This window comes from Lissotriton vulgaris, chromosome 2_1 (assembly GCF_964263255.1).
Source record: "Lissotriton vulgaris chromosome 2_1, aLisVul1.2, whole genome shotgun sequence".
NCBI classification, from domain to species: domain Eukaryota; kingdom Metazoa; phylum Chordata; class Amphibia; order Caudata; family Salamandridae; genus Lissotriton; species Lissotriton vulgaris.
This window is the reverse complement of record NC_141687.1, coordinates 2,029,221,809-2,029,234,013: the sequence shown is the minus strand read 5'-3', so window position 1 is coordinate 2,029,234,013 and position 12,205 is coordinate 2,029,221,809. Positions and strand designations below refer to the sequence as shown.

Here is a 12,205-nt window from a genome sequence, read left to right as displayed (position 1 = left end):
TTTATTTGAATGTTTAGCTTGGAAATCTCTAACCACCTGATGGACAGGTACTGAGGAAGAAGGCTTTCATGAGTATTCTCACATTTCATAACTCGTCAAGGCAACGAGGTATTGTAGATGGCCGTGTCTTACATTAGGGTCAATATCATATTCAGGTGACCCATCTACCATGGTGGGAAGAGGAGGACTTTCTGTAGCTGTGCATGCAATTTTTGATGAGATATGTGTTTCGCTCACAAGAGTCACCACTTATTAGGTCATTTTGATGATAACTTTAAAATCTTGAGGGGACCCACAAATTTAGGCGGATTCTTCGGTTGTGTGTGCCTGGTAATGGCAATAACCTAGGAGGGAGCCAAACCCTATTCCCTGTCTTGCACTGAGCGTATGCTTGCCTGTGGTACTTGATGATTTTTTTTATTTTAGGCTGCTCAAGCTACCACTCAGTATTTTACACTGATTGTCTGATGGTTTGATTGTTCTGTGATGCATCAGATGCAGAAGGAACTTTAGATAGGGCAATACTGTGAGGTAGCATATGGGATGGACCACAAAGGTACAGTAAAAAGGTGAAGATCCCATAGACATAGCAAGGAATTATTGCAGGCAAACTAAGTAAAAAAAATCCACATGATCGATTCAGAAGGATGGTCCATTAAAAAACATCTCGGTACTGTTAAGTGGCCCGATTCAGTCTCATGGTCTGCCTACCCATCAGCAGATAGCCCCCGCTTGAATGTGGAGAACACTATACGCTCCCTGTAAGTCTAATTTGATGAGGACCTTGGCTGTTTTAATGTAATTTAACAGAAGTGAAATGAGGGCAAGAGGTTACCAGTTTCAGATGGTGATCTTGTTGGGCTTCAACGCCTCTAAGATCTGGAACTCCCTTCCTTTTCATTTGAGATCAAACCCTGACCTCGCCTCCTTCCGCAAACAATTAAAAACACATCTGTTCAAATCCCCATAACAATTCAGCTCCACCCCCTCCTCCCAGTCTGCTATCCTCATTCATACTTCCATCTGGTTCCTCTAGCGCTTGGACGCCTCAGGGAAGCAATTCGGGCTCTAAAAATCCATTTTCATTTTCATTTTCATAATTAATATGTGGTCTGTATTCACCAGATGCCTTTTTTTTCTTTCTAGAGTTTTATATAGCACGAACTAGACCCGAGGATATTAGGTATCAGAGCGCTTTACATGCGCACAAGTTTTGTTAGAGATGGACACATTCATTTTTATTAGGCACAGGGTCATTAAGTGATTTGCCCAGAATCACAGAATGTTGAGTGCCGCTGCCGAGACTCGTACCCGGTTCCCCAGCTTCGAGGTCGACCGCTCTAGCCATAAGGATACATCAATCTGGCGGCTCCGGCTGGCAAGTCAGGATATCAAATAAAACCTTGTGATGTTTCTCTTAAGTATTCTGTGAAAAGTTCGACCTCATTAAAGTTAAAGGATTAATTCTTCAGTGCAGAATAGAAGCTCCTGGAAATAAGTCAGTTGCACAATCGTATTCTCAATTCTCAAACTTTAAAAAGTTCTCCCTAAACTCGTCAGAAAAATCCCTAAAAGCTGATGGGAGGCATTTTTTCCCATTACTGTTTCTTCTAACAGGACTGCAGCCAACTGCTGGAGAGAAGCATGAAGCGATAAATGCATCAAGGGTTTTGTCTCTTGTCCTTCATTGCTCTCAAGTAACATTCCTCCTACGAACACGTCAAGGAAAATATAGTTGACAGGAAACTCCAATCTATCAGTGTTGTGGAATATAACCATGAGATTCCGAAGACGAATGTCAAAATCTGAGCTTTTAATAATGTCAAAATAGGCCGTTTCCAAATTGCTTGGTTCCGTGATCATAACTTAGGGTTTAGATGTCCATTTCACTAATTCAGAGGTTTAATGTGTCCCACCAGTGCACTTATTTCTTCAGGCTTCTGCTTGCTGACAGTAATTCTATCATGTTCCCCTTTAAGATGTAATTCATAAAGCACCCAGAGTCCCCTGAATCCAACCAATGATGTTCAAAGGGTCTTGTGCTATCAGCAGTTACTTGCAGGTAAAAATGAGCTTTAGGCATGACAGTAGTAGATTGGCTCACAAACTCTAAAAACTCATCCTCTCCTTTGTAGGTGCTATGCCATTTGTTGGGTTCCTTCATTTTGTGAGATAAGATCAATTGGCTAGGCAGTCAGTCGAATAACGACCAAGGCGAAAGCACCCCTTTTTTCTGCATATAGAACGGCTGGGTATATTTTATGTACCTTCATAGGGGTCCCCTAGGTCCTGTGTAGGAAATTGAAATGGATATATTGAATCTGGGAATGCGTGGCACATGGGGGTATGCCAGGCATCAAGTCCATTTGCTGTCTTTAAATTATTTTCCCAGATCGGTCACTCATTTGTCACCCTGGATATTCCTGTACTGTCCAAAAGTATTTTTTATAAAACCTTCTGATTACCCCCCCCCCACAGACACACACACTCCCCCCTAATATATAATGAGTGTATCCGTTCAGGCGACTATGGTTGTTTCCCAGAGCTTGTGCATTTCCATTATTAATACTCCGTATGTTATTAAATGTCCCTGTGGACTGTGTCCTTTTCCTCTGGTGTTGTCAAAAGTATATGTAGTTCCCTTTCTAATAGGTCTCCTATTTTTGTGATCCCTGCCACCTCCCACCGGTGCCAGATCTCTTGTTGTAAAATCTCTTTGATTAGATGTGAAACTGTTGGGAACACTGGATGATAAGATTTGATATCTTGTTTGATTCAGTCACCATTCCCTGCATGCCCTCCACCCCCTACCCTGAAAGGCATTCCAAGGCCTCCCGCACAAGGCAGATCCCACGGTGCAGGGGCATGAGGAACAAATAAGTTGGACAGTAACTTCTGGTTTTGGGATATCATCAGTCCCGTCTCAGTCAGATGGTGTCTGGAGAGCCACTTGGTTGCCCTTTGCAATTGGACACCTAAGTAATAAGTTTGAATTCCGGCACTCCCGGCCTACCTTGTTCCCTTCGTTAGAGCCACCCTGCACCTACCCACACTCCATATAACCTCACTCAGGATCACATTCAGTTCTTTTAAGAACTAACTTCCTAAGCAAAAATGTAGTTGGAGATTTGTAAAGTAGTATCACCATTTTGGCTAACGGGATTCTCCCCGTCAAAGTCAATGGCAATGTTTTCCAGAACATGACCTAAATCCTCAGGGCACTACTAGTGGTCCCTAAGTTCTTGTCTAACAGCCACTTCCTGATGATAAACCTTTACGTGCAGGTAGCGAAAGGTTGGCTGCTTCCAGCTTGAGGTCGAAATGCTCTCTAAAAACTGAGAGACAATGATATCTCACTAGAAAATAATTTGAAAGTAAGAAATTGACTCATGCTGACTGATAGTTCCCTGAACCCTTGGCACGGCTGATTGGCTCTCAACATTTGATCAAAACTACAATGTCCGCTAAACCTGTTACCACTGGGTCCATTGACTTTTGTTTATTTTAACTATGACTCCCGGTTTTGTGGTCTTTATGTTTTTATAACATTTCCATCTGTATTTATCCATATTTGTTTTGTGGCCATCTTGTTGGTATTTATCCATATTTATTTTGTGTTTTGCAAATAAACCGAATCATAAAGTGGTATATGTTTTTCTGCATTTATTTAACTGATAAACATGCACTCATATTTTGATGTCTGTCGAATTTTAGTAACTTAAGCAGGCAAATATAACAAAACACTACACCCACATGTAAATATGGCATTATATACAAATATATGTTAACTAATGCCTGCATTTAAGGAATCGCATCCTGTTTTTAACTCCCCATGAACTTTCTATCGGGTCAGCTGTTGGCCTGGAATTCATGAAGGGCAGCATGGAGAGTTATCCAAAAGAAGCACAATTTTCTGTATTTTTCTGCTTTTAAAACTAAATACAGACAGAAAACACATTGCTGAACTTTCAGATAAATACAGAAAGAAAACAAAAAATTTAAAACTGGGTCCCTTAATTTTAACTTATGTGTTTCATGCCTGTTGTATATCTCATAGGTTTGTTTATTGCAATAGATGATATAGATGACTATAGACCATATGTATCAAAAAAAGAGTTTTGTCATCCTCAAATTGCGATTTTTAGCGAATTGTAATTAGAGAATCGCAAAATGCAATGTATGTAGGATTTGCTAAAAATTTTGCGAATCCTACATATTCCTTATTTGTGAATCGCAAATTGAGATTCTCAAATAAGGAATACCTTCCCATTCATTCCTATGGGCTAGGAGGCCCACAGGAATGAATGGGAAGACATTCTCAATTTGCGATTACCAATTAGAGAATCGCAAATTGAGAATGCAATTTCAAGGTAGCAAGGGTACCAAAAGGACACCCTGTTGCACCCCTGAAATATTCATGCATGTGTGCACATTTAGCACACACACATCAAAAAAGTACTTTTTTAAAGAAAATCGCAAATGACCATCAACTTGAAGTTGGTGGTATTTTGCAATTCCTTAAGGCCAAATAGCCAATTTCTGGTGCTTCCAGAATTGCATTTAACACCTTCGCTGCTAATGGAATTCCCCTCCTTTGCTGCCCCTAATTGAAATGGGTGTGGTCGTGACGGAACCATTCCGTCATCAGCACAGCCCAACCGTGACTGATGACGGAATGGTTCCGTCACAAGCATCGAAGGGGTTAAAGAATCGCAATTTGCAATTCCTTAATCGCATTTTCAAAATAAAGAATCACAAATTTTGCAATTCTCTATTTTGCGATGGCCTTTTGGGATGATGCATCCCAAAAGGCATTTTCCCATTTGCAAACGGGCAGATTCTGAGAATCTGCCCGTTTGCAAATGGCAAAAAGGCTTTATACATATAGCCCTGTGTTTTGTAAGCACAGTTCAACAAATTCATGCTACACCAATTCAATTTATGGTTCACCAGGGGATCGTGTTTCTTAGTGTTATTTACTCCGCCCTACTCTTGGCAACTCTTTACGAGCTGTACCTTTTCATTTTTCTGAACCATTATCTCCCCGCCACCTACGTCTACACAATATACGTCCCTGCTATGACTAATTGGAAATAGACAGGATTTTGCCCTCTTAACTCTGCGGACGCCTCTCTGAGGTTTTTCTGGGACAGGGTAATCCATGTTAGGCCTGTACTCACATTCATTAGTAATAGCATTATGTTATTGGCAGAGAATGGATCCCTTTAGCCAATGGGATGCCTCATTGATGCTCCTGCAACTTGGTTTGCCCATTTCTCTGATGACAAATCTATCTGCTTGGCTTGAGCTCCATTTTGCTTTCCTTTTGAATTCGGTAGTTCTAAGACTGTTTCCTTCCTTTCCTGTCTTATCTCAGTAGATCCTACACAAGACCCCAATTAGTCAACAGAAAAAACACTGAACCTTAATAAGTGATTTTATTCCGATAGGCGATAGCCAGCTCATTTTACATGCTAAAGTGTAAACCATCTTCTCTTGCTTTTGTGCTGATTGATGCAAGTTATCCATCTATGTATTTATAGTTTTTGGCATTGGCAAGGTGTTCTGATCTGAGTGCATTAATTCAGAGCCTCCTGGTCTTGAACAATGACATCTAATTTCTCGGTCATGGCTTTGATACCAAGGAGGATCGACAAGGGAGTTTTTCCAGGGCGAGAGATCAATATGGTCTAATAGAATGCACCATGGAGCGGGACATCGATAAGTCACCAGGAGAGACTTTGCCTGAGCATGTTGATTGCTCCATAGCCACTGAAATTTCCACCAAGATAGTCGAACATCTCAGAGCTACATAATGATGGTGAACATGATTCTGCCTGCACATGGACAGACGTTGGGCCTTACACAGGTGTGCCAGTTTTTAAGGAAAATAACTCCTAATTGACGCCTGTTTCAAATGAGAGGTTGAGAACTCTGGGGTAATCCTCGTGGTTTCAAATTCACTGAGAAGCTTTCCCTCACAGTGCCCTCCTGATCCCCCTTCTACCTTGCTTTAAAATTAGGAAACTATACATACATACATACATACAATTATGCATCTCAACATCCAACGATGGAAAGGCAGGGAACCTTGTATTCCAGCAAAATTCAAGTGTGTCTTTAGAGCAGGACTACAGACAGAAAAAATTCTATTAGCATATAAACCAAACAAAAATGCAAATAAAACTATTACTGGTTCTGGCTCTAGCTCTTCTGTCCCTGCCTGGCTATACAACAGCTATATTTAATGCACTTTCCATTGCATCGCTTCCGGCACCTCATTGTGGGTTAAAGCCCCTATGGCCAACCACAACCTTCTAACTTCGGCCCGCCCTCTGTCAGGGCCGAGTTTCACTGCATCTGTATAGTGCACTGCATAGTGGAGTAGTGTGGCTCACTGGTTAGAGGTAGTAGACCCGGGAGCAGAAGTCGGCCCGGGACCAGGGTTCAATTCCCGACGGGGCAGCTTGTGGACCTGGGTCAGCGGACTCGATAATTCTTGCTTTGGTGCCTACTCTAATCAGGGGTTCCAATAGGCAACTCTGGGCATTAGCTTGCCTAATCTCCACAACAGCCCCATCAACGCCGGGGATGCCTGGCTCCACCTTGGGGACTCCCAGCAGGGGACCATCCCACAGGGAAAGCCAGGACGGGTTCCGCAGCGTTATACAGCGCCAGGAAACCTACGGGTAGCAGTGCGCTTTACAAGCTCAAATACAAATACATCTCTGTACAGTTAGTGGACTGAGTCAACAGAGCCTCTGTAGAGGGGATGGTTGCCAAGTGTCATGCAAACAAACCAACAACATAAAGGTCTGCATAACCCAGCAAGGTGCCATGTTCGTTGCTGGGTCCCTATATTAAAATGTCCTCTATGAAATTTAGCTGATAATGACTATATTTTGGTTTTTATGTGCATTTCTCGTATATATGTTAGACATGGGAAAATGTTGCAACTAATATTTTAATGAACTGCAAATAGTGAATACGAAGCCTAATGAAAATTGTCATTCTCATGCATATGCAACACAAAGTTCATGTTTAAGGTTGTGAAGCACATAAACTATTATCTTGCATTAGGATTTCTAAAGCTGAAGGTAGCCCAGAACAATACTGATGACCCAGACTTTTTTCAGTCCCTGCAGGATGCACTGGTCCCGTAACTGGAGGTACAGCTCCTTTGATTTGGGGACTTAAATTGCATCCTGGACCCCGTTCTTGACAGGTTCCCACCCCGTGCAGGTACGAAGCCACGAATGACAGCGAAACTCCGGGAGGTCATGGTGAAAATAGGAGCTCAACATATCTGGCGCCAGAGGCACCCGACTCAAAAAGTATACACCTGCTTTTCCCCCACTCACAACACACATAGTCGTTTGGATAGGATTTTAGTTGCGAACCCAGAGGTCATCATGTTTCTTGAGGTTACCCATCAGGCACGATTCCTTTCTGATCACTCCTCTGTCGCGTGTGAGGTGACTTGGTGGGCCCTGGTGTGTCGCCCCCGGACCTGGAGGTTACCGACCGAAATCGTTGAGGACCAGGTAGGGAAGCACCACATAAATATGCCATTGCTGACTACGTGGACCTTAACTGGGGGGGGATAGATCTCTCACTGGCCATGAAATGGGACGCCCTACAGGCGGTGGTGAGGGGGGCGTGCATGAGTCTAACCTATGGGGTCCGGAAGCAGCTCCAACAAGAGCTAAAGGAGGCGGAAGGCAGCCTCTTAGACCTGCAGACCTCTGAGATTCATGACACTATGACGAGAGAGGGGGAGCATGACGCCCGGACACACATCCACGATATTCTGGGTAAGCTTGATAGATATACCCTCACACAATATAGGCAGCGTCTCCATAGGGAGTGGGATAATTCAGGTCGACTATTGGCCTGGATTCTTCGAAGGGAGACGGCCCCGGAGAAGATTATGGCCCTGCGCGTGCCTACGGTGGGCTTGGCCCACTCTGAAGTGGGACTGCTGCGGGTCCTTTGGTCACATCTCCAGCGGGTGTATCGCCCGATCAGGATGATCAATACGGATGTTAAAATTTTGTGTAAGCTTCTAGCCATGCGCTTAGCGCCGTACATGACTCACCTGGTCCATGAGGACCAGTGTGGTTTCATACCGGGACGTAATATGGCTATGAATCTACGGAAGCTGAATCACATTCTACACGAGGTGCGGGGTCGGGAAGAGCAGATTGCGTTGGTATCCATTGACCTCGTCAAAGCGTTCGACACGGTCGATTGGGGTTATCTGCTTGAGGTCCTCTGTACCACGGGGCTAGGCTCCAATTACTGAGCCAGGATTCGCATCTTGTATACGGCCCCTCGCGCCAGGTGAAACTGGGGGGGGGCGCGCGATCTGAAGAATGGAGGCTGGAACTGGGTACTCGCCTAGGCTGTCCCCTCTCGCCGCTACTATTTGCCCTAGCCATCGAGCCCCTCGCTGTTCTGCTCTGAACGGACATGGAGCAGTGGGGTGTCAGAATGGGGGACACAAGCAATGTCATTGCCCTGTTTGAGAATGATGCTTTGTTTTATCTGTCCGCTACCCGGGACGCATTGCCGGTATTGCTGCAACACTTAGACCGATTTGGGGGAGTGTCGGGGCTACGGCTCAACCACCATAAGTCTCTGATCTTTCCACTGGCGGGGTTGGATTCGGTGCCCCCAGGTGATCTACCAGACCTCGTGCTGCGCTGGGAACAGGTTATCTTGGTATACGGGTGGCACCGAAGGACGCGCAGGCGTTAGCCCAGAATGTCGATTGTGTAATCACGTCCTTACAGCAGTCGGTGTCTTTCTTGAATTCTTTACCACTCTTGTTATTGGGATGACTGGCCGTCGCCAAGATGGTGATGCTCCCTAGAACATTGTATGTCCTTCAGAATTCACTGTGTCCGCTCCCACCACGAGTCTTCCGCACTCTCAATACGCTTCTCACGTCCCTGCTTTGGGCGGGCCGACGCAGTAGAGTGGCTATCCATACCGTTGTTCGCAGCTACAAGGAGGTGGGCCTTGACGCCCCGCGCTTCGATCTATATTATTATGCGGCCTAGTTACAACATGCGGCCCATTGGTTTACGACGCTGACAACTGGGAGACGCGCCTCCTCTCCGGTAGGGTAGATATCCAGGTGCTGTAGGTGGCCCTGATGCAAGGTAGGGGGAAAGACACGGCCCTTCCGTATGTTGTGCGACATACGGCCGCTGTGTGGCAGCGGTTTGTTGAGAGAATCTTACGGAGAGCACCCTTTCACAGGGAGCTCCCGATTTGGATACTGGCCCCCTTCATCGATATGGAGCAATATATGTCCTTTTATTCCTGGAGGGAGGGTGGCTGTGAAGTTCTGGCTGTCCTTTACCCCAACGAGTCCTTCATTACCTACGAGCAGGCAGAGTAGGCTTTTGGCATTGGTCAAGAGCAGTATCTGCACTTCGGGGGACTCCAGGGGGTCGCAAAGGTCACCTGGCCCCAGTACCCAGATGCACCGCCACTGACCCACACCTTGGACATCCTTCTTTCCTGCGGCAAGGGGTGCAGGTTGATTTCACTTCTCTATAAGACCATGAAACAGGATTCAACCCCTCCGGTACCACCATCCCGGGCGGCCTAGGAGGCGGATCTCAGCGCTCCACTGGACCAGGGACAGTGGACGCGCATAGGTTCCCTTACGCGCAAGGTCTCATGCAACGCAAGGTTTAAACTGGCGCACTTCAACTTTTTACACAGCACCTACCTAACCCCAGTGTCCCTGAAGCTTATCTTCGGATGCCCCAGATGTAACACTGAGAAAGCGGGCTTCCTGCACTTAGCCTGGGACTGCCCTTTGGTTAGTCGATTCTGGCTGGGGGTGGTGGAGCGAATAGTCACAGCCACAGGCCTTAAGATGGCACTCGAGCCCCTGCATTGTCTACTTGCACTGGTCCGGAAGCCCAAGAAAAAGAAACTTTCCTATAAACTCCTGCAATTAATGTTGGTGCTAGCAAGGCGCAGGGTGACAATCACTTGGATGGGGCAGAGGGCCCTGGAGATCTCCACCTGGCTTAGAGACGTGCGGGAGTGGTCCCTGGCCGAGGAAACTCATATGCAGCTCACTCGGAGGGATGAGAAGCTGCAGGATGACTTCATGGCCTAGCGCATTATGTGTGCGTCGGGGCTGGCAGAAGGGGAGATCTCCTCACATGACACCACTGGCAGTAGGAGTGGTGGGCTGGACACGCCCGTAGGGTTTGGATCTGATGGGGAGCAGGGGGGTGGACCACAGTGATATCTATCGTCTGTATCAGCGATGTGCCTGGTTCTTCTCCATTCAGCTAATACACGGCCAGCGGACCCATGGCTGGATCAACCACCGCCGTTTGACTCAGAGCGGAACCCCTTGATTGACCCCTCCGGGCGCCGGACTGTCCGGACGAGCTACATTTGAAGTCCCCACCTGGATCTGTTCACCGCCACACATCCCGCGGCCAATTCCTTATACTCGCTACCCTTGTGATCTAAGGGCTACCGAATCCATAATGAGGCACCCATCACTAGTCTGACAGCTCAGAACTGTATGATGCTCCCCCATTGGAACTGTGACCACGCCAGCTCCTCTCCTCCCCCGCTTGGCCTCCACCTTATTAAACCACCACAACCCGGTCCTGAAAACGATCCCGAGATACGCGGATCGAAACGTCATCGACAACACAGCACATTAAATGGCACAGCTCCCTCAGTGGCTCACCTGAATTACTACCTGTAAAACTGTACTATATTACAGCCTCTGTTTTCACCAACCACACTGTATATATTGCTTCACTTGCACACGTTGCGCCGTCCACACTGTCCACAATTGTCACTTCCGTCGCCACCTATGTCACTTGCACATACCGAGCACCAAGTGCAATTCGGGTTGTTTTATTAATTTACTTTAATACAGTGCTGCTTTAACTGTATTCATTATCTATGCTAAAATATACGATGCGATGAGCACGTTCTAAAAACCAATTGAGTCTCCTTTTTTCCTTCAAAGTAATGCTTTCGGCATACATGTCTAATTGTCTATACATTGATACCTGTTGGGATATTGTTTGTTTATTATATCCTACTACCCAGATCCCAACCTGGTTTATGGGTCATACTCCTGTAGTATTTTACCTGGTTCTTCTCACGGCACTATTAATATATGCTTTTGTATCCCTGACCCATGTGTCGGTTCCCTCCCTGTTGCCGCCTGTCGTCCGAAGTGCCGTTAATAAGGTCATCAATCTGCGTACATACACTGAATAGATGCCAGTTGTGTGTTATTGGTTTTAAGATGTATAAACTGAAAAAAAAAGTTTTTAAAAAAAAGCTGAAGGTAACTGATCTTTTTTTCTTGCAGATTTCTTACAAATATCTGATAATAGCTCTGGGAATCAAGCTGCAGTTCGAGAAGGTAACAGTGACAAACCATTTCATTTCACTTCCATCCTTGATCCGCACATGCTTGCTTTGTGCTTTCCATGGCCTGAAACCGTGCTTTGAACAAACATCAGTCGATCATCTGTTTGAAAATGCACAGTGATTAGATTAGTATATGTTTGAAGCCTGAGTTGTACTTTCTTTACAATATTTCTGCCTAATATTAAAACAGTACATAGGATGGAGGGGGAAACATCTGCAGCAGTGGGGGCTGCTATGGGGCAGTAGTAGTGGGGTTTAAAATAAAAAAAGGAAAATTGCACTTGCCTGCCTTCTTCTGTCATTCTGCCCACGGAAGCAGGAAGCAGACAGGCTTCCAAACTCCCCTAGCCAATCACGACGCTGATGTCACCAGCATGACAGCAACATCATGATTGGTCTGACCGCTGTGGTTCAGCGCTCATACAGGGAGTGGGAGGCTGTGCATGCTCTCCACCAGGCTGTGCAATACCGCTGGGTGGAAAACATGCTAAGTGCACATGACTGTTTGGTGGACCCAAGAAGGCCGGCCAAACTGTCATGCGCAACTAGAAAATGCCCACCACTCCTCCCCCTGCTGGCTGTCAGCCCCACTCTGTCACGCATCTAATTCAAAAATGGGTAAGTATCAGAAAAATAAAATGATAATAACATTGTGTTATTAGCATTTTATTTTTCCTGTGGGACAACGCTTCTCCGCCCTAGCGGAGGAGCCACCGCTGATCCGTAGGCACACTGTCTCAGCATCAGAATAACACAGTTCTTATAGCAT

The 12,205-nt window shown here is 45.8% G+C and overlaps 1 protein-coding gene across 1 annotated transcript in view; it reads left to right on the top strand.

The window, feature by feature from the left end:
- SQOR (sulfide quinone oxidoreductase) overlaps nt 1-12,205 on the top strand; it is a 281,588-nt gene that overhangs the window by 161,195 nt on the left and 108,188 nt on the right. The window contains exon 4 of the mRNA XM_086958258.1: nt 11,375-11,428. Coding sequence (XP_086814384.1) covers nt 11,375-11,428 — 54 coding nt within the window. The remainder of the gene's footprint in view (nt 1-11,374; nt 11,429-12,205) is intronic.